The sequence below is a fragment of the Papilio xuthus genome, unplaced genomic scaffold (genome assembly GCF_000836235.2).
Source record: "Papilio xuthus unplaced genomic scaffold, Pxut_1.1 DF829758.1, whole genome shotgun sequence".
Classification (NCBI taxonomy): domain Eukaryota; kingdom Metazoa; phylum Arthropoda; class Insecta; order Lepidoptera; family Papilionidae; genus Papilio; species Papilio xuthus.
The window spans coordinates 1384879-1408405 of NW_013528891.1; the positions used below are offsets into that span (position 1 = coordinate 1384879).

Below are 23527 nucleotides of genomic sequence, written 5' to 3' on the forward strand. Positions count from 1 at the left end.
GGTTACGTACACAGGAAGGGGGATGATAGGGGTGGTCACAAGGGTCACCAGAAAAATAAAATAAAAATTCCCATCTGGGTATTAAAAAAAATAAATGGCATTTTTTTAAAACTTAAAAATTTTACACCTTCTGGGGCAATTTTAATTTTCTTTAAAATCTTTGTTAGTTGTATTGTTTTTTTTAATTCATATTGATAAAAGGTTATTGACGATAACATAATAGCTTTTTTTTAAATATAGCAATATTTGTAGGACATCGGTTACAAAATTGCCCCAGAAAGTGTAAAATTTATAAGTTTTTAAAAAATTACATTTATTTTTTTAATACCCAGAGGGGAATTTTCATTTTATTTTTCTGGTGACCCTTGTGACCACACCTATCATCCCCCTTCCTATGTACGTAACCTTTTGGGACACCCTGTATAAACAAAACAAAAGTCTTTAAAACATATGATGATTTTATTCCTAACTAGCTGTCACCCGTGACTCCCTCCGCGTAGAATGGAAAAAAACTTAATTAGTTCGCCTAAATTATTCAAATTATTCCTTTTAAACCTTCCCTAGATAAGCATGAACATTTCAAGACCAAGATGAGATAAATCCGTTCAGTCGTTTCCGAGTTACGTACGAGTAAAGAACAGCAGTTGATTTTATAAATATAAATTAAAAGTAGAATCTGAATCTTATTTATATGACTCTGGATATTGTGAAGTGAATAAAAATGGCGTCATCAAACGGTAAAGAGAGTTCCAAAATAACAGCATCTATGGACAGTTTAAAACTATCTAGCAAGAATACATCAGTGGGATCATCAAAGCATGCTTCATCCGAATCCGTGCTGTCACGTAAAGACAAAGAATGTCTACAAATGCAAGAATGCAAGAAGAAACTCTTAGCAATGGAACCACAGATTATAATAAGAGATGAGAATGTCGTGTTAAGATCACCGCCTCAAAAAAAGATTGTTATGCCGCCACCGATCAATCCAGAGGTAAGTACTTTCAAACCCAATAAGACTCAATTTATTACTTATCTAAAATTTCAGGCATCAAATTAAACTTATGTAAAATGTAACCGTGAAATCTGACCTGTCGTTTATATCTGGCTGGATTTAAAAACCTGTGTAACTCCCCTTCACCGCTTCAATGACATCACCTTACATACTGTTAGGAAGAAAACCCGACACTGTGCTTTATCGGCGCAACACTAGCCTTATTAAAATGTCAACGTTTATGTCCCCTCACTAATCAATCTGACACTTGACTTTGTAATGAAAGCGCGTATTCGCGACAAAGGATTCTTACTAATAATGTCTAAAAATACTTAAGCTTTTTTATCTTTATCCTAGCGTCACAATTCTATAGTTCCATGTAGCGCTCGAGTTACTCTACATTGAGTTTCTCGTCTACTATTAGTGATGAAAACTAGGTAATTGAACTTGATACTGTATTAAATTAAGTTAGAAACAATGTTATTTTGTACACTGCCAGTTATAATGGAATACTCAAAATTATAACTCCATTAATATCTTAATTAAAAAATATATGTTCTAAATTCAAATGTAATTTTTTCTCATATTTCTTACAACAAAATAACCTTTGTTCTTTTCTTTATTTCCGTTCACTTTTGTTTTTTTTATTTTTATCCACGAATCCCTGCCTGAACTGAAGATAATTTAGGATTGTGCTAAAAACCTCTGCCTAGCCTTATTTCTTTTAAATATTTGACTAAGTAACTTTAATATAATAAATGTTTCCTTCATTGTAGACTAGCTGTCACCATTGACTCAGCGCTGTGTTAAAAAAAATTAATTAGTAGCCTATGTGTTCTTCCAGACTATGTTCTACATCTATGCTAGATTTCATCAAGATCCGTGGAGCCGTTCCGGAGATAACTTCTTGCACCCATCCATCTAAACCTTCGCATTTATAATATTAAAAAGATAACATTATATGAACGAGTCAAAAATATTTGTAAGTTTAAATTCGTGTGTAAGAAAGGCATTAAATGAGGATATTTTAAGCTGCGACTGTGCAGTCCAGATAAAACACAAAGGCTTTATCCTCGCATTTATGCCTTTTAAAATAACTTGAATATTATTTTTTTTATTATGACAATCAGTATTTGTTTTTTTTTATTCTGAAAGCATCATTTATTTCACGTGTAAAGCCATGTTTCTTGTTACTTAAAAGTAATTTGTTTTTTTTTCGAGATATATTATAAAAATATTTTATATGTTTTTTATGTAATATAGTTTTTCATACAGAACAAATATAAGTCATAAGCTATGTACTATTTTAACATATTTATTATCTATTTAAATACATATAGGAAATGCATAATGTAGACCGGAAACCAAACTTACTGGCTTTTATCCAATATTTGTGTACATTTGGCAATAAGCCCCTATGTAACATAGTTTAAGTAGAAAATAGTATGTGTTTGTTAATCTCTAACTTAAGTTATAGTTTCAAATATCCTTAGGAAGTATATTTCTCTTATATCATGAGGTTTCAAAAGACCAAGCGCCCACCAGGAGTCGCTGAAATAGCGAAGTGTCTGTTACCCATAGACATAAGTAATTGCATATGCGTTGCCTACCTTTAATCAACGGAGGAGAGAATGCACAGAAAGAAAATATGTTCCCTTTCCATGCATCCCTCATCCGGAAAGTCCACTTTCACTTCCCATCCTTTCCTTATAAGGAAAAGGGTGGTAAGGGAAAGAGGACTAAATTAGGCCTCCGGGACGCACACTCATCAGACGAAATGCGGAATTGCTTTCACTTCACGCCTGTCTTCTGAGTGGTCGTGGTATTTCACCGGTCGAGTCGGGACAATTCGTGCGAAGATGTTAAGGCAGGCTATACCACTATTAAAATATATTATGTTATAAGTTTAGTGTCAAATTTATGCATCCAATTTACTAATGTAAAAATTGTCATGAATTCTGTTAATTATATGAAAGTTCAAACCAAACACGTTACATAAATCTAAAGGTAAAGAATAAGGGTGGACATACACTATCTACAGTTAAGATCATAATATGCGGACGCATTTTCAGTTTCCTTTAAAAGTGAAGGTCTCAAGACCGGCGATCTAAAGCTGTCGATACTGACTTGAGTAGTCCGTGTAGGATCTTCAAATTATTTTTAAGTTCAATGACTCTACTAAATTGACTCATTTATTTGAAGCCTGTGGACTACCAGTAACTAGGAAGTTTGTTTTGCTATTTTTTTCAGAAACCAATTTTACGGCATAGGAAATGAGCTTCTATATTTAAAAGCAGGTGTTAGATTCGACTTTTATTGTCGTTTTAAATAGTTTCCGTGGGATACCGGTCGAGTAAATAAATACAAATCTCGTAGTTTTCACGACTTTTAGTTGAATTTATTGTTTTTATCGATACAATGACGGATTTTATGGACGTAAATTGTAAATGTAAATTACGACTCGTAAAGGAATCGAAAACTTCACAATGTATAAAATATATGTTAAAACAGAGATACAAAAATAAAATAGACACGAGTCAATACTTGCAGCTAAAACTACGTAAGTTAAAAACTATACTGATGTAAAGTTAAAAAAAATATGTATGTAATAGGATTTCTAAAAAAAATAGCTGCCACCCGCGACTACGTCTGCGCGGTGTTAAAAAAACGTAATTAGTAGCCCATGTGTTCTTCCAGATGTTCTATATGTATGCCAAATTTGATTGAGATCCGTTCTGGAGATACCTTCAAGCATCCATCCATCTAAACATTTGCATTTATAATATTAGTACGATAGTAGGATAATACGTCAAAGTTTGAAAACGTTGATATTTATATAAGACTCTATAAATTTAATAAAAAATATTGTTTTATTTCATATTTCCAAAGAACTTTATTTTGACCTATACCACAATATGACCTAGTAAAAGAAATCTGAGAAGTTGTGAACGCACGAATGTTACCGCCTGGTACGAAAACACGATACATCTCAATGCAATTTTAACAGTGGTAGAGCCCGCTTTAACATCTTCGCACGAATCGGCCCGGCTCGCCCGGTGAAATACCATGACCACACAGAAGACAGGCGTGAAGTGGATGCAATTCCGCGTTTCGTCTGATGAGTGTGCGTCCCGGAGGCCTAATTTAGTCCTCTTTCCCTTCCCATCCTTTTCTTTATAAGGCAAGGATGGGAAGTGAAAGTAGACTTTCCGGATGAGAGGATGCATGGAAATGGAAGATATTTTCTTTGTGTGCATCCTCTCCTCCGTCGATTAAAGGTAGGCAACGCATATGCAAGTGCGTATGTCTATGGGCAACGGTCACTTCGCTATTTCAGTGATTTCAGGTGGCCGCACGCTCGTTTGCCACCTTTTGATATAAAAAAAAAAAACATATACAGTCGAACCAGGATAAGGGAGAACTCTCTATAACTGATACTCATTGACCAGTCTGTGTATACAAATAATTCCAAAATATATAACTTGGCATCCAACACAAGATTCCTAAGTTAACATTGTTCAGCATTTTATTATGTTAGCTGCGAAACAATGGCCGCCAATGTGATATATCAAGACACATTTATACGGCTTCGTCTATTTATTACTTCAGAGACGTTGCACAGACGTCTTGTTTTATACCTAATTATATATCTATTAGTTTTAGGCTAAAAGTATGTTACTCACGAACACATCAGCTAACTTCCAGTTTAAGTCAAAATTAATCTGATGCGGAGATTATTCGTAACAAACCGGATTTGCAAGACAGACAAAAATATTTATAAATTAAAAATTCTAAGTAAATGAACGAAACATTTTTTTTATATTATATCCAAAACCAGATGGAAAGATGTAGTAATAAAAGACATGAGTAAGTGCCAAGTTCCAGAGGAAGATGTCATGGACAGAGCGAAGTGGAACAGACGTATTGGAAAAGCTGACCCCACCACCTTGAGGGATGCAAGCTAGGCAGAGAGAGAGAGAAAGAGTGAGAGAGAGAGAGATTACATACGGAAATTCCAATTTAATTTATAGATAGGTAAAAAATAAACTAGTATTAGGTTAATTAACAAGTCTTAAGTTTTTCTAGCATAGTATCTGTAGTGCCTTCTGTCTTTGTGTCTCATAGTAGAAGTAGGCGTTCATATGCCAGACTGAGACAGACGTATTCGGATCGTTGAATGAAGAATTACTGTACCACGATCGTGGGCCTATGGTGGTGTAACTCTAAACCACCAATGCCAAGGTGAGACAATAGTGTCATAATTATATTATCACCAGCTACATGCCATAGGTTCAAAATTCACTGATTTTTTGGGCTCTATGCCGCCCTCTCGTTCCCCTAACATGTTTGGGTCAGGGACCTACGATGCGGCTTTTATTTCAATAAAAAAGTGTAAAAATATTTATAAACAATCAATCTTATAGCTAAATATTCAACATTAAAAACTGATAAAAATTTCTAAAACTAAATACAATTAAAGTTTAAAACTAGTTAATGCTAAAAAAGTTAAAAACAAAATATAAATAATAAATGTTAAAAACTGTTAAAACTTTTAAAACTATATGCAATAATTTAATAAAAACTAAAACAGTTAAAACAATAAACTAAATGAATAAAACTATTATACAAAATTCACTGTTGCACTATTAAATCTGAAATTATATTTTAATATATTTAATGAAATTTATCGACAAAGTTTACTCATTGTCCGTGGGTTTTGGGATATCCATTTATATAAATAAATGATCCTAATCCTCTTTCAAAGTTCGAGACAAAACTTTATCGAGATTGGGTCCGATGATCTGTTTATAAAGACGCTGTTATGTTCTACAAAATAACAAAGATTGTTTGTATTACTCGAGAAGTCATAGAGAAGATAATCTGTAGTTTATAATCTGTGCTATCAAAAGAGCAATGTTTTAATCAGTAGTTACGGATACTAATTTTTTAATCATAAGGTGGCAAACGAGCGCGCGGCCACCTGAAATCGCTGAACTAGCGAGGTGACCGTCGCCTTTAATCGACGGAGGAGAGGATGCACATAAAGAAAATATTTTCCCTTCCCATGCAACCTCTCATCCGGAAAGTCTACTTCCACTTCCCATCCTTTACTTATAAGAGAAAGGTGGAAAAAGGACTAAATTAGGCCTCCGGGAACTGATATAAAAATATTTCTCTGCTATAAACCTCACCCTTAACTTAGGGTAGGCTCCGAGCCCCTCGGTGGGGACGTATAGTGAGCTGATGATGATGATGATGATGATGATGATAAACCTCTACCTTTTTTAAAAGCAGATAACCTTTTTTGGGGTCTTATATACTTATATAAAGTACATATAAAAAGGTAATATTTGTTTGTTAGCATTGAATAGGCTCGGAAATTTTCTTTCCCGGGGCCATGATGTCGCGGGCAACTGCTAATTTCTATATAAGACCACAAACAATGTCGGAGCTAACTCTTAGTTTTTTTTTAATTCAAACTTATTTATTTATAAGATAAAAAAATTGTGTTTTATTTATCGCTGAAAACAAGTCTTTAGTACAAGATTACTTTTATGAAAAAAATTCAGATGTGAATTTCGTAAAAATATTTTTTATTTATTTTAAAAGCCACATAATAATGAAAATAAATAAGCTTCATAAGCCTTAATTCGGATAAGCGTGTTTTTATCTGAGTTGTAGTGGTAATTATACCGACCCGTTGACTATAATTTGAATTTTCTTCCAAAATAATTTATGAATTTATGTTACCTTGTTTTTTAATATTTTTGTACCTCTTTTAGCATTTTTGTTATGCAAGAAATTTTATGTATAGGTTTTTAATTTTAATATATCTCTTGATTTACGTGTAGGTACAAGTATTTAATAAAGTTTACCGCATTAGAACTAGTCTTTTAATTATTTTCTTCTTTAAACTAGCTGTCGCCCGCAACCCCGTCCGCGCGGAATAAGAAAAATACATAATTAGTAGCTTATGTGTTTCTCCAGACTATGTTCTACATCTGTGTCAGATTTCAGCGAGATCTATGCAACCGTTACGTAGATAACGTGATAGAAGCATTAAAAATTAAATAAATGTCAGACATGGGAAATATTTTTTAACAATATTTCTAAACGACTACATCGAATACAAAACGGTCGTGTGGAAATTGAAGCGTGCAATGTATCTGATATCGGAAACGGCGAATGTTTGAAATTTTTATCGCACAGTTCAACAACTATAAAAAAAAACGGACAAACCGAAATCCCAACTATAGATAACTACAAAATTTTACGATCCATCGTATTTGAAATAGATAACATTTAGTAAACAAATAAAATTGTTAAAGTTTTACTCGAAACTGTACCGAATTCATAAAAAACATAAAAAGAAAAGATAAAAGACGGCTGAAATAAAATATAGACAGATTTTAAACAATGCCCATCCTTGCATCAGGAAATTTTGACCATTACGCCGACTACGGGTGGTTGCTGTTGTGCCAATCAGCCTATTGGTTTGAAAAAAAATCTATTGGGCCTATTTAGAATACATTTAAAATCTCGTCCACTAAGTCCATAGTAAAAAAAAATCAAATTGGTCCGATTGTCAGTAAGCTGATAGGCGAAAGGGGAAACACATATTAGTCTAAAGTATGTCCATAACACGTACCGATATGTTCGTATATTATTTTTCGTGCACTAAATATCTCTTCTATTCATTTGTTTATTTTAATGTTGGTACTAAATGTGCACTGACATTGTTTTCAATATAACGACCTTTGTTTTATGCGACGTTAAGAGTTTAACTGCCGTTTGAAAGCATAAAATGCAACTATACATCTAAATTACTGGTAACCACTAACTAAATATCTAATACTATACAGTAGCTAACAATGTGTCGAATTTCATATAACTTTTAACAGTAGTAGAGCCCGCTTTAACATCTTCACACGAATTGGCCCGGCTCGCCCGGTGAAATAATACGACCACACAGAAGACAGGCGTGAAGTGGAAGCAATTCCGCGTTTCGTCTGATGAGTGTGCGTCCCGGAGGCCTTATTTAGTCCTCTTTCCCTTCCCACCCTTTTTCTTAGAAGGAAAGGATGGGAAGTGGAAGTGGACTTTCCGGATGAGAGGATGCATGGGAAGGGAAAATATTTTCTTTCTGTGCATCCTCTCTTCCGACGATTAAAGGTAGGCAACGCATACGCAATTGCGTATGTCTATGGGCAACGGTCACTTCGCTATTTCAGCGATTTCGGGTAGCCGATTGCTCGTTTGCCACCTTTTGATATAAAAAAAAACTTAAGCCTAAACTTTTATACATTCTATCTGATGCCAGTAACACCTTCCGCGCGTTTAAAAAAAATAGTTTGTAGCCTGTGTTCTTCCAGACTATGATCTACATCTGTGCCAAATTTAATCGAGATCAGTTGAGCCATTTTAGAGATACCTTCAAACAAACATCCATCCATCTAAACATTCACATTTATAATATTAGTAAGATTCTATAGATAAAAAATGTATTGCTTGCCTTTTAGTAGTTATGTAAACTATGTAAGTATCCCGGTTTTTGAAAGATTAATCCAATTTCAATTACTTTTTAACTCCAGTTAATTAATGTTTAACTTATTAAGTCCCCACTGTTTGTTAAGAATATTCTTCCTTTAGATTCAAATTTGAGTGTCGGTGGCTCAGGGGTTTCAACACTTGACTTGTAATCTACAGGTCCTGGGTTCGGATCCCGCCATGTACTAATGTTTTTCGATTTCCGATTTACATATGTACATTTATCCGACGTTCTTACGGTGAAGGAAAACATCGTGATGCAACCTCCATATATCTGAGAAGAAATTCAAAGATATGTGTGAAGTCAACCCGCACTGGGCCAGCGTGATTGACTATGGCCTAATCACCCTTAACTTAGGATAGGCTCCGAGTCCCACAGTGGGGAGGTATAGTGAGCTGATGATGTTGGATTCAAAAACCTTGGCTGGCATTGCCTTCTATTCAAAGAATGAGGTAACTTATAAACATCGTAACCAACACTAACACTACCGCGCTGTAAACTTTGATAATCTATTTTTATACTTATAAACACATAAAGGCACCTGTTTACAATTCGAAAGGAGTCAATTTAGATGCGATCTTAATAGCCATGATGGTGCAATCTACAGCAACTGGTGCGTTCAAATTTAATGACTCTAAATACGAAATCTCAGAGTAATGATAGTCGTAAGTGCGCAAAGTTTTGCGCACATATGAGTTTGTACTACGGAGCACAAATCAGAAAGTTTCTATAGAGGTGTACAGCAAATACCGAGCTATATATATATAAAATACCTGCAAAATTTTTACTAGGCACCTCTGGTATCGGAGGCCTAATTTTAGTCCTCTTTCCCTTCCCTATAAGAAATAATGGGAAGTGGAAGTGGATTTTCCGGATGAGAGGATGCATGGTGAGGGAAAGTATTCTCTTTCTGTGCATCACCTCCTCCGTAGATTAAAGGCAGGTAAGGCATCTTCAATTGCTTATGTCTATGGACAATGATCGCTTTGTTATTTCAGTGATTTTAGGTGACCGCTCGCTAATTTGCCCCCTAACAATAAAAAGCACCTTTTTGTCTCATGGAGAAGTCTTTAAGTTACTACCTTTTGAAGAAAATACAAGGTTATGTGAAATATGCAATCATTAAGAACAATCGGGGACTTGCGTCAAGTGCAAATACGAGGATACCGGGATTCCTTTTGCCTTTACGAAATTCAGCAATACATGTCGACGCCGACTTTCCGGGTCATGTCGTATTACCTACAGTACCTAGCAATATGAAAAATATAACTGTAATGTTGTAGAAGTTTAAAAATATTCCTACATTGTCTCAATTTATATGAAAAGAATATTATTTTCTTAGACATTGTTTTGTTGGCGTAACAAAAAATAGGAACATCATTCCGACGCATCAAAATACTCTTTCTTACAAATAATACTGTTCCATTATAAATAAACAGTCTAATTTTTCTTAAAAGGTCCAAATTACAAACGTAGTAGTATTTTTTTATATATAATAAGGTGGTTAACGAGCGAGCGGCCGCCTGAAATCGCTGAAATAGCGAAGTGACCGTTGACCATAGACATACGCAAATTGCATATGCGTTGCCTACCTTTAATCAACGGACGAGAGGATGCACAGAAAGAAAATATTTTCCCTTTCCATTGATCCTCTCTTCCGGAAAATCCACTTCCAATTCCCATTCTTTTCTTATAAGAAAAAAGGGTGGGAAGGGAAAGAGGACTAAATTAGGCCTCCGGGACGCAGTAGACTACAGTATTTGATTTTGTTCAGAATTATAAAAAATGTATTATTTTATACCACATTTTTGATAATAGAAGCAAATAGAAAAATATTTATATCTGCACGTGCTTTTATAATACGATAGTCATGAAGATAATGTCGATAGTTAAAATTAATGTAAACATAGGCGCAAAAAACGAGAAAGAATTTGGTCAAAAACAGTAGTCACACTGATACCACGTTTCCTTGTCTAACAATGTAAAGAAGAATAGTCTGTAGAGACCTAATTCACGTGCAATTTAATGTCCTTTTGATGTTTTCATTTTAATGGACCGAAACAAAGCGTTGTTCTCAAAGTTCATAGCTTGGCGACCGTTTGAAAAGGTATAGAATGCTATTGGAAACTGAACTCAATGATGTACAACATTAAGTAAAAATTCCAATGATAGTAGAGTGTTATTTAAAAGCACTTAAGATAAAAAGCAAATAAACATTTAGCGACGTAATCCCCACTCAACGAATAATAAATGGCAAAGACGTCAAGAGTCGAGGATAACTATTTTTTTTACAACGATATTTGTTTTGAAATCCTTTTCATTTATGTAGTTTATGGAGCCAACTTTTTATCAGCCAGGATTTAATTCGAGTTTTATGTGTCTAATAAAATGTAGGCTAAAACATTGAACAATAATTGTTAATGTCAGATAAAAAAAATATAAATGGGAATGCTTGGATGTATGGATACCTGGATGGTTGTTTGTTAGAAGATATCTCCAGAACGGCTACTAGAATCTGACTGAAATTTGGCATAGATGTAGACCAATCCAGAATACCATACTAATGAAGTTTCTTTTTCTTTCCGCGTTGGCGAAATCGCTGGTAACAGTGAACAGCTAGTCTACTATAGAAGATGTAATAAATTGGCCCCAAAATAATTCACCATTTTAAAATAAATCTACATATTAACGAAGAGATATATAGCCATAAAAATCCAGATTTCCGTTGCATGTTAGAGAACATGTCACATGTTGTTTCGAGTCCTGAGGGAAATTCGCAGAGACAGCTGAGATAATGACGTGCTTCCTGTTCATAATGACATTGAATTTGTTGTTATTCATGAAATTGTTGTAAGAATAAAGCATCAGTATAACTTTATATCTCTAATTCTTGTAGAAGTTTTATAATTCAAACTCGGAGTACTCAGAATCGTTGAATCGTCAGACAGGGCTTCGCTTAGTGTAGCTTTAATATGATCTAATCTAATTAAAGTAGCGACATTGACTGTTTATTTTTATCATAAATTCTGACAGTTTAGATGGATGGATTTTTGTTAGAAGGTATCTCCAGAACAGCTATATGGATGGATAGATGTAGAACATAGTCCAGAAGAATACTCATTAAGTTTTTCTTTTAACTCCGCGCGGACGTAGTCGCGGGCGACTACTAGTTTTTAATCAAGAAAATCTAAAAATTGATAGTTATTTATGAAAGCTCATGATTCGCTGCAAATGATGAAATTCAAAAGATCGAAAAATTTCCGTTCTGTTTATTTTTCTGGATCCGATAAATGCGATTTGAATTGTCCATTTTATCAGGAGTAAAATGCTTTTTGCTTTTGTTTCCGATTCTTAGAATAGAAACATCAAAAGACCATTAAAGCATTTTATACACAGTCCATAAAACACGCGTAATAACAAGTCGTACGAATAAATGTTGGCTTAATGAACTTTATTTTGTAATACACTGTTAGTCGAACATAAAATGCATTTATGCAACTATCTAAGACCACTAACTAATATAATCTATGAATATCTAGAAATTAAAAACCAAATAAAGCGAGGAAATAAAGAAATTCCAGCCGAGGACCTGAAACTTTATATTTATAAATCTTAGTCTATTTTTTCTTGTATATAACGCATTATGAATAAAGAATTTTATTTACCTTAGACGCTTCACATCTAAAATTATGCGTAACTAGCTATCGCCCGCGACTCCGTCCGCGTGGAAAAAAAATAGTAGCCTATGTGGTCTTCCATACAATGTTCTGTGTATGCCAAATTTCATCGAAATCTGGCCAGCCTTTCTACAAATACATTCAAACATCCATCGATCCATCCATCAAAACATTCGCATTTATAATATTAGTAATATATAACATAACATATATTTTAGTTTTCATTAAAGCTTTTGACAAATATTACACTTAATTTAATTCTTTTTAGGCAAAATTTACTATTTATTTTTTCAGTAAATTTATATTTTTCCGCTTATTAAATGTGTTTAAAATATGTTGATTATTCTAGTCTGGATTAACGCTAATTCTAGGAGAGTGCATCGTGGAGTGCCTCAAGGGACTCTGCTTTGACCTATCTGTTGCTAAAATATTCAACATTTTAAAACATCTTTATTTAGACAATTTCATATGTAAATATACTAATAAAATGTTAGCTTGTTTAATAAATTATAATTATGTTAAATTCTTTCACTTTATAACTTTAATTCTATTTAATTTTTATTCTTTCCCGGAATTTCAGGGGAGTCGAAGAATTAAATTCGCTTTCCGAGTATAGCAAAATGTCACCATAATAGATTAAATTTAACACGTTTGTGTGTTAATATATTATTATATATTTATTATACCTAATATATAATATTATTATACTAGAAGTTATATTAGTCCGCGCGAAATTAAAAAAAAATCTTAATTAGTAGCCTATGTTTTCTTCCAGACTATATACTACATATATGGCAAATTCCAACCGGATCCTTTCAGTCGTTTAGGAGATACCTTCAAGCAAACATCCATCGATATCATCTATCCATCTAAACATTCGCATTTATAATATTAGTAAGATATATGATTTAGTAACATCAAATGCCATTTCACTAAAAATGTTAGGAAATATACGTCCTCCAGTATAAACTTAATCTCGCTTAAAGATTAATAATGCCTATTAATAATTCAAGTAACTTATTTCCTAATTTAAAAACAAAACACGAATTTAATTCGTATTTGAAATTAATCCTATATCTACACGTAACACAAATGATAGAACATTTCCTATACAAGAAACTGTTAACGTTCCATTAATTTTGCTGCCAATCCGCAACCGTACATTCCGCTACTCACTTCAACGAATTTCCTCTGGAATTTTAGTGAGTGACTTGAGAAGGGTATAATTGGCATCGAAATACCAATGAAATTCCATTGATATCTTGTCACCTTGCTTAGATTTATATCAAACCTCTTTGTTTTGTTATTACTTTAGTATTAACTGCTTAATATATTATTAACTATTTAGATAATTTGAGCTTTAAACTTGCTTACGTATAAAATATATACAAATAAATATGCAATTTGTCTTGCCAGAATATTGGTCAAAGATTACGAAACAAGCAAGTAACACATAAACCACATACACCTTTTTTGTTTCAGATGGCAATGCTTTAGGCATACTCCGTGCCCCGGGGAAGGCACGGTAGTTATGTGAGATTCTCTCCCCGAATGGGAGCATACCCACAAAACCCCTCTGTTCCCTCATAGCCATAATGTGGGACGCCACGGGATCGTGCTTAAGTTAGGGGTACCTAGGCCATAGACTACGTTGGCCCTATGGGGGTTAGTTGACTTTATTCATATCTTTGAATTTCTTCTCAGATATGTGCAGGTTGCACGATTTTTTCCTTCACCATAAAACGTCGAATAAATGTACATATGTAAATCGCAAACATTAGCACATGGCTGGATTCGGAACCAGGGCCTACAGGTTGCAAGACAAGTGAATAACCCCTGGAGCTATCGACAAAATCTACATGAAACCAAAACTTTGTGTACTTCACTTCAATCCAGTTTTGTAATTAGAAATTGCATAATTTATATTTTATGCTGTCTGTACTCGTTCTAAGTATGTCACCATCGATTATCAGACTGTAGTCCATTAGTGCTGCTTGTCAGTCGTGAGAAGGTCCCCTGGGTGACATGTGTTCAGCTGCACTTACCAATCGATTTTCGTCCATCGTCGAATGTCCGATAATCCGATTACAACTCGATGACATTTAATTTGTTAACCAACGATTTTCGATTTGATTTCATTGCTTCCAACTGTTTAATCATTCATTTTGTTCTTTACTGAAGGTATTTTAAAGCCAACATTTTAAAAATTATCTCTTTCTTTCTTATCGTTTACCAATCCAACTCCGTATATTCGAAACTCGGTTATTTTAGTCGCTAATCGACTTAAACATTATAATTTCAGAGGTTCGTTCACAGGAACGAGTCGCTCACATTTCGTTGTTAAAGCCAATCGCTCGCTGCCTATTTGTCAAGATCGTCATTAGAAATGCTGTTGCAATATTCCAGATGACGAAGCAAATCTATACAACGTGATACAGTAATATTAGTGTCCAAAATCTACGTAACCTTGTGTTCAAAGAGCCTTAGAATTTTTAGCGGTAGACTCATTTGACATACTGTGCCGACCCTCGATAGGGATAAGGGCAGGTTGATGATGATGATGAGACTCATTTGACGTTAAAGTTGTCCATAGCTCATATGATGAAATCTGTTCAAATCGATCCGAATTTTTCAAATGACTACTTCTAAATCATAAATATCTAAAACAAAACGATGTTATTGTGTCAAGGTTCCACTTCAATGGAGACAGGAGTGACTTCGAAATCGTTTTGTATTCGAATGGCTCTCGAGTGAATGTCAAGTAATTTTATTCAGCAAATTATAAATTCAATATAATTGAGACGATGCCTATATCGTTATATATTAAAGAGGAAATAGTTTTTTCTACAGATATTTCAGCAATGATCCACGATCAGACAAAAAATAACTGCGCTATACAGAACATGAAAGGTCTAGTTTTAAAGACTATAAACTTACTTCGACATTTCAATGATATAAATAATAATTTTATCGATTTGCAACCTAATATCTTCCACAATGTTACCGACAAATCTTACTAATATTATAAAGACAAAAGTTTGGATGTATAGATAGATATTTGTTAGAAGGCATATCCAGAAATTCTGCATGGATCTTGCTGACATTGTCCATAGATGTAAAGCATAGTCTGGAAGATCATAGGCTACCAATTAAGTTTTTAAATTCCACGCAGACCGAGTCGCGGGCGTTAGCAAGTTCCTAATAAAATAAAAACGTGCTAAAATTACTTCTAACAAGAACATTCAAACTCATATCAGTTCAGTACTTTGCAGATAATTTACTTTGTTTTAAACAAGTCTTTCTCAGTTTGAAACTTTGCAATTCTCAAGCAGGGGACAAAAACGATTCATCGATAATGAGACTAAGAGACTAGGAACTTGAAGTTTTATACATTGTTTGCAAAGTTTGAGACCTGAGATTTAATAAGGTCACATTGGAAGTTTGCAATTAACTAAATCAAAATTTTCATATTAATTCACACTTATCATAAGCAAAAGCTATACAGAATATTCATTTTAATCATGAAATCTTGTTAAAGAAAAATTGCATCTACAACATTTTAGTAATAGTAATTTTTATATCATGACCAACGAGTAAGCATCCACCGCAATAGACCGAAAGCGAAGCGACCGTTGCCCATAGACATCCGCCATTGCAGATGCGTTGCCTATCTTTAATAGACTGTGAAGACACGCAGATGTAAGATATATCCCTTTTCTATGCGTCCCTCCTCTGTCCATATACACATCCACAAAAGGGAGTAAATATAGGCCTCCATTACGCTGATTCCTCTGACGAAACGCGAAACTCCTTACACTCAAAAGTTTGGGGTATGGGACGAAAATTTTAATAATTTGATCCTATCTTTTATTAAAGAATGGGATATCAATCTGTTCCAATATAGTTCATTGATTAAAAATGCATAACACGTAGTATGTCATGGAGACAATTTAACATTGGCCGTAGACTATATGTCGACGATGACGTCACACAATCCCGATTCCATTACAAGTGGCGCCATCTGTCTAAGGCAATACAAACAAGATAATTTATTATGCGTTCATTTTATTACATCATAATGCTTTAACTATTTCATATTATTTCGAACAAGAGAATTAGAACGTAGTTTTAACGACGCTGTAATTTAAATGGTCAGACGTCAGCTAAGGAAGCTAAGGTACTGGAAGAAAAATTCCCTCGCCCTTTTGGTAGGTTGAGAAGACGAGATAAGAGTTTCTGGAAGAGTGACTGAATGTGTGTATGGGTGGATCCCAATTCCAATAATATTCCCTTCCTGTTTCTTTTTTTAAATTTCAGATATTACTCATTTTAAAATCCATAAAGTTGGTTAACGTATAGATAACAATTTCTTTGTTGTAAGAAATACTTAATAGTTCGCGTGAAGTATTTTCGCTTGGTTGTGATTTATGAACTTGCATTGTTACTTTACTTCGTAACAAATGAACAATTTGTTCTTTTCTTAAACAAGAACAGATATAACAAATCAAAAGTTTTATTTTGTTTGCACCATTAATACTTATAATATTATAAATGCGAATGTCTCGATGGATGGATATTTATTTGAAGGTATATCCAGAATGATGTAAAACATAGACTGTAGGAACACATAGGCTATTAAGTTGTTTTTAATTTTGCGCGGACGGAGTCGCGGGCGATAGCTAGTTTTATTCATAATTCTATCTAAACAAAGTCACAAAGTAATATTTATTCTTTTATATTACCAAAATGATGTATAACGAACATACAGCAAACTTTCGACCTTTACCGTGTGCCACTAATATATTCCGGTTGACATTTTCGACACGATTAAATCAACGCTAGGCAGGAGACGCGCTGTTCTGTTGACATTTTGACAATTTATCAGGGTTGCCATATTACGAATTAAAATATCTACCTATATTATAGGTTAGTATATTCATTTTTGGGTATTTATATAAATCTTAATAATGCAAATGTTTGGATGTATAGATGCATAGATGTTTGTTAGAAGGTACCTTAAATATGGCTGCGTGGAACTCGCTAAAATTTGGCATAGATATAAAACATTGACTGGAGAAACACATAGGCTACTATTTTTTAATTTCGGACGGAGTCACGGGCTACAGCTAGTAAGCTATAAAATCGCTTATTTACTGGCTATCAGAAAACTATTTTTTTTTTGCAAAACAAAACGAGAGAGTCATTTCTTGTAAATGTACCATTTTTTTATTTCTTTTAATATTTTTTGTATGTGTACTGGATTTAATACACTTAAAGATTTTATAATATCTTCCCTTTCCATGCATCCTCTCATCCGTAAAGTTCACTTCCACTTCCCATGCTTACCTTATAAAGAAAAGGATGGGAAGGGACCAAATTAGGCCTCCGGGACGCACACTCATCAGACGAAACGCGGAATTGCTTCCACTTCACGCCTGTCTTCTGTGTGGTCGTGGTATTTCACCGGGCGAGCCGGGACAATTCGTGCGAAGCTGTTAAAGCGGGCTCTACCACTGTTGAAAATTACAATCCGAAAACATAATATACTTATACAAAACTAACTGAATACGTATTACGATCGAATTACAACCAAGTATTCATTATATTAAAATCATCCACAGCTTAATGGTTGATAAATCGGTTACTTCATACCACGTAATAAACAAGGGAGACGAGAAAGTAAAATTAATACGAAGCTTAAAGCATTCCATCCGTGTATCTTGGGGATTAGCCAACGGTTTTTTCTACCCGCATTCTGTTAATACCGGATCAACAGGATTTATTCACGTTACAAATACATAACTAAATTAAACACGACAGTATATTAAAAATATTATATCGAATTCATTTTTACAATAACGTTTATATATAATTATTAAATTCAACATCATTGAAGTAGTATTGCCAAGTCGTTTTATGGTCACTCAAGCAGTCTCGAATAGTTTCGAGCCCATGGCACTACATCAGGGTGAGTGGGACTGGTATTGTTTCGCGGACGTTAGGCCACTGCTTATTGCGAGCATGCGCTATTAGGGCGTGTCTTGACGGGACGGGGGGAAAGGTGTGCGCCGTCGTCGTCGACGTCCCTGATGTTGCTATTCAAGTTTCAATACACTGTTAGTATTGATTTCTAATTCTTAATCTACACTAAGAGTCATCTTTAGCGCTTCTTTAATGTCTCGATGTTATTTCTAAATTCTTTTTCAAACCATATTCAAAAATTTTAGCAAAATATTTTTTTTTTTTATCCTAATTCTGCTAAATATCATCGTAGAGGAGAATAATGTTTGGTGAAGAATTAGATTAGTTTAAACTAATATAAGATAGAATGATTAAACTTTAAATGGCCATTAGCTTGTTAAAACAATTTTAGGTCAAACAATTTTCAGCTCTTGCTGGTAGTGAAGTGAAAATCACACAAAACGTTGGCCAAAGTAATTTATGTGACCGTTTGCGGAGGGAATTAAAATCTACGAAGTTCGCTTTGGATTTCTATTTAAATATCTATCTTTGGTAGAAAAAAAAGGTAAGTTACATGAAATGGAAAATTAAATTGAAAATATACTTATCTTTTCTTCTTACTAATATAATATTAAAAATGAAAATATACTTATCTTTTATTATCTTACTAATATAATATTAAAAATGCGAATTGTTAGATGGATGGAGGGATGTTTGTTAGAAGGTATCACTAGAAAGACTGCATGAATCGCACACATCCAACACATTGGCCACTTATTAAGTATTTTTTCAATCCGCGCGGGCGGAGACCCGAGCGACAGCTAGTGAGAAACAATCTTAAAATAACATTTTTTATTTAATATAAATTTTGATAATATTATATTCTATACTACCGGGTAATAAGTAGATTTCAAAGGCATAAATAAGCCTCATAGTGGTGTAACGCTGATTTTACAAGAACCTTAGGGTTGATTTCTCCCAATTAACCTACGCTAAAGACAGCCCTTAGTGATAAATAAGGATTTAACAGTGGTAGAGCCCCCTTTAACATCTTCGCACGAATTGTCCCGGCTCGGCCGGTGAAATACCACACAGAAGACAGGCGTGAAGTGGAAGCAATTCCGCGTTTCGTCTTACGAGTGTGCGTCCCGGAGGCCTAATGAGAGGATGCATGGAAACGGAAAATATTTTCTTTCTGTGCATCCTCTTCTCCGTCGATTAAAGGTAGGCAACGCTTATGCAATTGCGTGTGTCTATGGGCAACGGTCACTTCACTATTTCAGCGATTTCAGGTGGCCGCTCGCTCGTTTGCCACCTTATAATATAAAAAAGAAACTTAAAATAAATCGTGCAGTAATTCTAATATCTGAATTAAACTGAGTACTTGGCTTGCTTCTAAAACGAAATATACATTTAATTTTTAGGGTAAGTCATTTTTTAAAACATATACAGAGAATACGTGAACACTTTTGAATAAATACTAACATTTTCAATCATTGTATAGCTTTTAGTTCGCTGTAAGTTGCACTCTCATAGATTGAGCGCAATTTGCGGTGAAACCATTTTATTTGGATTCGATACAAGCTTTTTAAAAATACGATAGTACTATTTTTAAATAACATCCTGTAGAATAAGAGTAAATAAATTGGACGACGACATTTAGGCAGAATCGATGTTTTTGTCTATAAATAAAATCAATGTTTGTATGTTTGTTTCATATCCGATCTTAATGAAATGACAGATTCTGATGCTTTGGGTATTCTTAAGACTCCAAAGAAGGTGTAAGCTCTGAAAGTATAGTTTTTCTTAAGGTTAAAATTATTTTGACCCTTCGTACACAAGGCAAATTAAATCGTTAAAACTAATATTGTTAGGTTGCGTCGCGAGGATCGCGTCGCGCACGCTTCGTACACACTACGTTGTATAGACGACGCGATTCGTCTCCTCAGTCAGTACACGCTTAGCGACTACATGACACTTTTTAAATTTGCAGCGACCTCTCTCACAACTATCTTGATAAATATGTTGCGATCGATTGTAACAATATATTATAATACGTATGTAAGTCGCGCAAGCAGCAACTTAACTCGCCGAGTTTTGAAGATTTAAGCTGCTTTGTGTAAGGGCCTAAGACTTTAGACTTTGACTTTGCAAACTCATGCTGACTTCTGCCTTCTGGTTCTCTCTTCTCTCTCTACTCTGACTTTGATACTATGAGGTTTTTAATATTTTTCATGTACACGTTGATGTTTACTTTCAATATATTCAAGTCTGTCGGTCGTCCGTTGACATGATTTACGATGGCGCAGGGTTTCTACGCGACGTCTATAAATTGCCTCGGAAGGAAAATCTTGCAGAGATTTATGTGACACTGAGTTTCTTCTCCCTTACATTAAATTACGAATATATAACTTTAAGAATATTATGTTGGAGGATAATACAGGGTGTTCAATGTTAAACAACATTTTTTAAATAACACTTAAAGTATGTCAAAGTGTCCGAGTACATTTAGAGAACTTCATCTATCACGTGAAATTGACGTACATGTATGCGTAAATGTATGATTGTGAAAGAGCTGAGGCATAGGCGTTTCAGATGGGAGAAGATAAGGGGGAGGGATATCTGTACACCCCACTCGACCCTAGAGAATTAAAAATGAAAAGTAGATATAAAAAGTAATTCGAATAAGACCATAATATTGCTAGCTGCCCCTCCGCCTACACCTAGTCTAGTTTATCGGCTGGCGACCCCAATGTGCTTAGCAAAGACCTCACCAATTGAAAGTCCCTAGTCTGTGCCTATTTATTTTATTAATATAAATATAAGAACTGGATATGAAAAGAGTTCGACAGATATCAAGCTTGTAAACTCATTTTAATCTCTCTGTATCAATCGGTAGTAATAATTAATTTTATTTAACAAGGTTTCCGTCAGGCAAAATATGAATTATGCAAACGGCTGAAATTTGCAACGTGCCATAACTTTCTCTACGTTGCCGTGAAAGTGAAATGCAAAAGTTTCGGAACTAGTCTACGCTGTGATTTATGAACTGCAAAGTGCAGGGTCGCACTTTTGTCGAATCTCTCGAAACTTTATAGGATGTTCTTTTTTTGCAAATTATTTTTAGAAAATAAATTACTATTTTACGCCAAAATTTAAAACTTAAAAATTTATGTACGAATTATTTTACATTTTATTGTTAATTATAGATACAGCGTGAGCAAAATTAGTAAAAAAAATGATTACTGGTAAACTTTTCTAACAAGCTATAAGTCTTAAAAACAACCTTTTAACCAGTTATTGACATAATTTAGCCAAGTTTAACTCTGGTATAAATAAATTCATTTGCTCTAGTAGAAAATGCTGAAAGTCATTAAACATTTTAATATATCGTCAAAAACGTGTCAGGAAATATGTCATAAAGTTTCAAGTAACAAAGTGGTTATAACAAATGCTCAGAAGGAAACTTATGAAAGTTTGAAATGTATGAAGTTAGGAACTTAAAGTTAACAATACCACAAACATTAACCTTAGAAATAACAAATCATTCTAACTGCCTAATTTTAATCTCACTTTAACTCAGTTTTTAACTTACTGTCATTGAAATAAGTTAATATTAAAAAAGTCGTATAATCTGAGAACGAGATAAAATAAATAAATAAAAATCGTTGCAAGGTAAAAGACTTTTCAGTTGGAAGTGTCAACTAAACTAGTCCAGTAACTAGAGATAAAAGAAATATGTTAAAATTTTAAATTCAGGCACACAAAAAAGACATTACTCTGTGTCATTAAAAAAGAACATCCTTTATCATTGTTGACGACAAGCTCGTAACATGATATTAATATTGAATAGATTAATACAAGATGTAAACAGCCTTTATGAATAGAAAATCTATTGCCATAAACTGGTTGACTCAATCAAGATAATAAAGACATTTAGGCGCCATTTTGTCGAACTCCCGCTGTCAGGGGGCGATGACCTTTACAGCTTTATAAAGCTCAATAGAACACTGAATAAGAAAATAGATAGAACTTGATTATACGGAATCAAAATAAAGTAGTACAATGTAATCTTGTTAAATATAAAGGTGATTGACCTCTTTATTCGATGGGGTACATATATATATAAAGTTGGTAAGTGTATAACATGTCTAGTAAATAAAAAAATGCAGTTTTACGTTGACACACAGTCTCGTATATCAGACATTTTAACTAGTAAGCTATAGTTCTAAATTATTGATTATCAGCATCGTCATCAGCTCACGATACGTCCCCACCGAGGGGCTCGGTGCCTACTCTAAGTTAAGGGTGATAAGGCCATAGTCAACCACGCTGGCCAAGTGCAAGTTGGTTGACTTCACACATATCTTTGTATTTCTTCTTAGATATGTGCAGCATCACGATGTTTTCCTTCACCGTAAGAACGTCGGATAAATGTACATATGTAAATCGGAAATCGAAAAACACATTGGTACATGGCGGGATTCGAAGCCAGGACTTGCAGATTGCAAGTCAAGTGCTTGACCTCTGAGCCATCGCCGCTCATATCAATCAACATATCAACATACATATAATTCAAGCTAATAAAAACATTTAGTAATATAATAATACATCCTATTTTATATTACTTTTATGTTTTATGAATCTTTTCAATGTGTAAATAAACGGTCGGCTTTTAAACTTTTCAAAATATTTAAAAGCATACCGTGAACGAAATATCCCTGATTTTATATTTAAAATTGAAATCTAAACGAGATATTTTTATTCAGAGTCGATATCAATAACCATACGGCTATTAAGTTATTAAATTTTATCATTTATGTTGATTAAATTGTGAGATAAAGGAGAGCGTTTATACAAAGAGGGTAACTAATTTATTTATTTATTAACTTTTAATGCTATCATAATTCATAAAAACAATAAAAGACAATTAACTTTTAAATATTAATAATTTACAAAGCAAAGGCGGCCTTTACGCTACAAGCGATCTCTTCCAGGCAACCCAATGGAACAGGAAAGAATAACATAGATAGAGGTGTATATAACATATAAATATCAGGATATGTAAAGAATAAATAAATATGAGCAAGAATTATTAATAATATATATATATATATATATACTAGTTACATATGGATATACTAAACAAATTAAGCAACATAAATATATAATATACATGAATACACGAACCTATGAATACAAATATATAAATTATAGGAAAGCAGAAAAATAAACTTAGCGAAAAGCTTTATTTAGAATAACTAACTTATTTTATATAGTTATAAATAAAAAAATATATTAACAGAAATATTTTGAACTTGACGAATTCTATCGACAAATGTGCAATTT

General features: G+C 33.8%; 1 protein-coding gene across 2 annotated transcripts in view; it reads left to right on the forward strand.

Moving 5' to 3' along the window:
- The window catches only part of LOC106128707 (inactive dipeptidyl peptidase 10), a 131476-nt gene that overhangs the window by 53742 nt on the left and 54207 nt on the right, over nucleotides 1–23527 (forward strand). Inside the window, exon 1 of one of the 2 annotated variants that reach the window (XM_013327171.1) lies at nucleotides 677–991. The exons of the other annotated variant lie outside the window; for it this stretch is intronic. Within the exon in view, the coding sequence (XP_013182625.1) occupies nucleotides 722–991 (270 nt within the window). The 5' untranslated portion in view covers nucleotides 677–721. Of the gene's footprint in view, nucleotides 1–676; nucleotides 992–23527 lie in introns of those variants that run through there. 2 annotated transcript variants of the gene reach the window in all.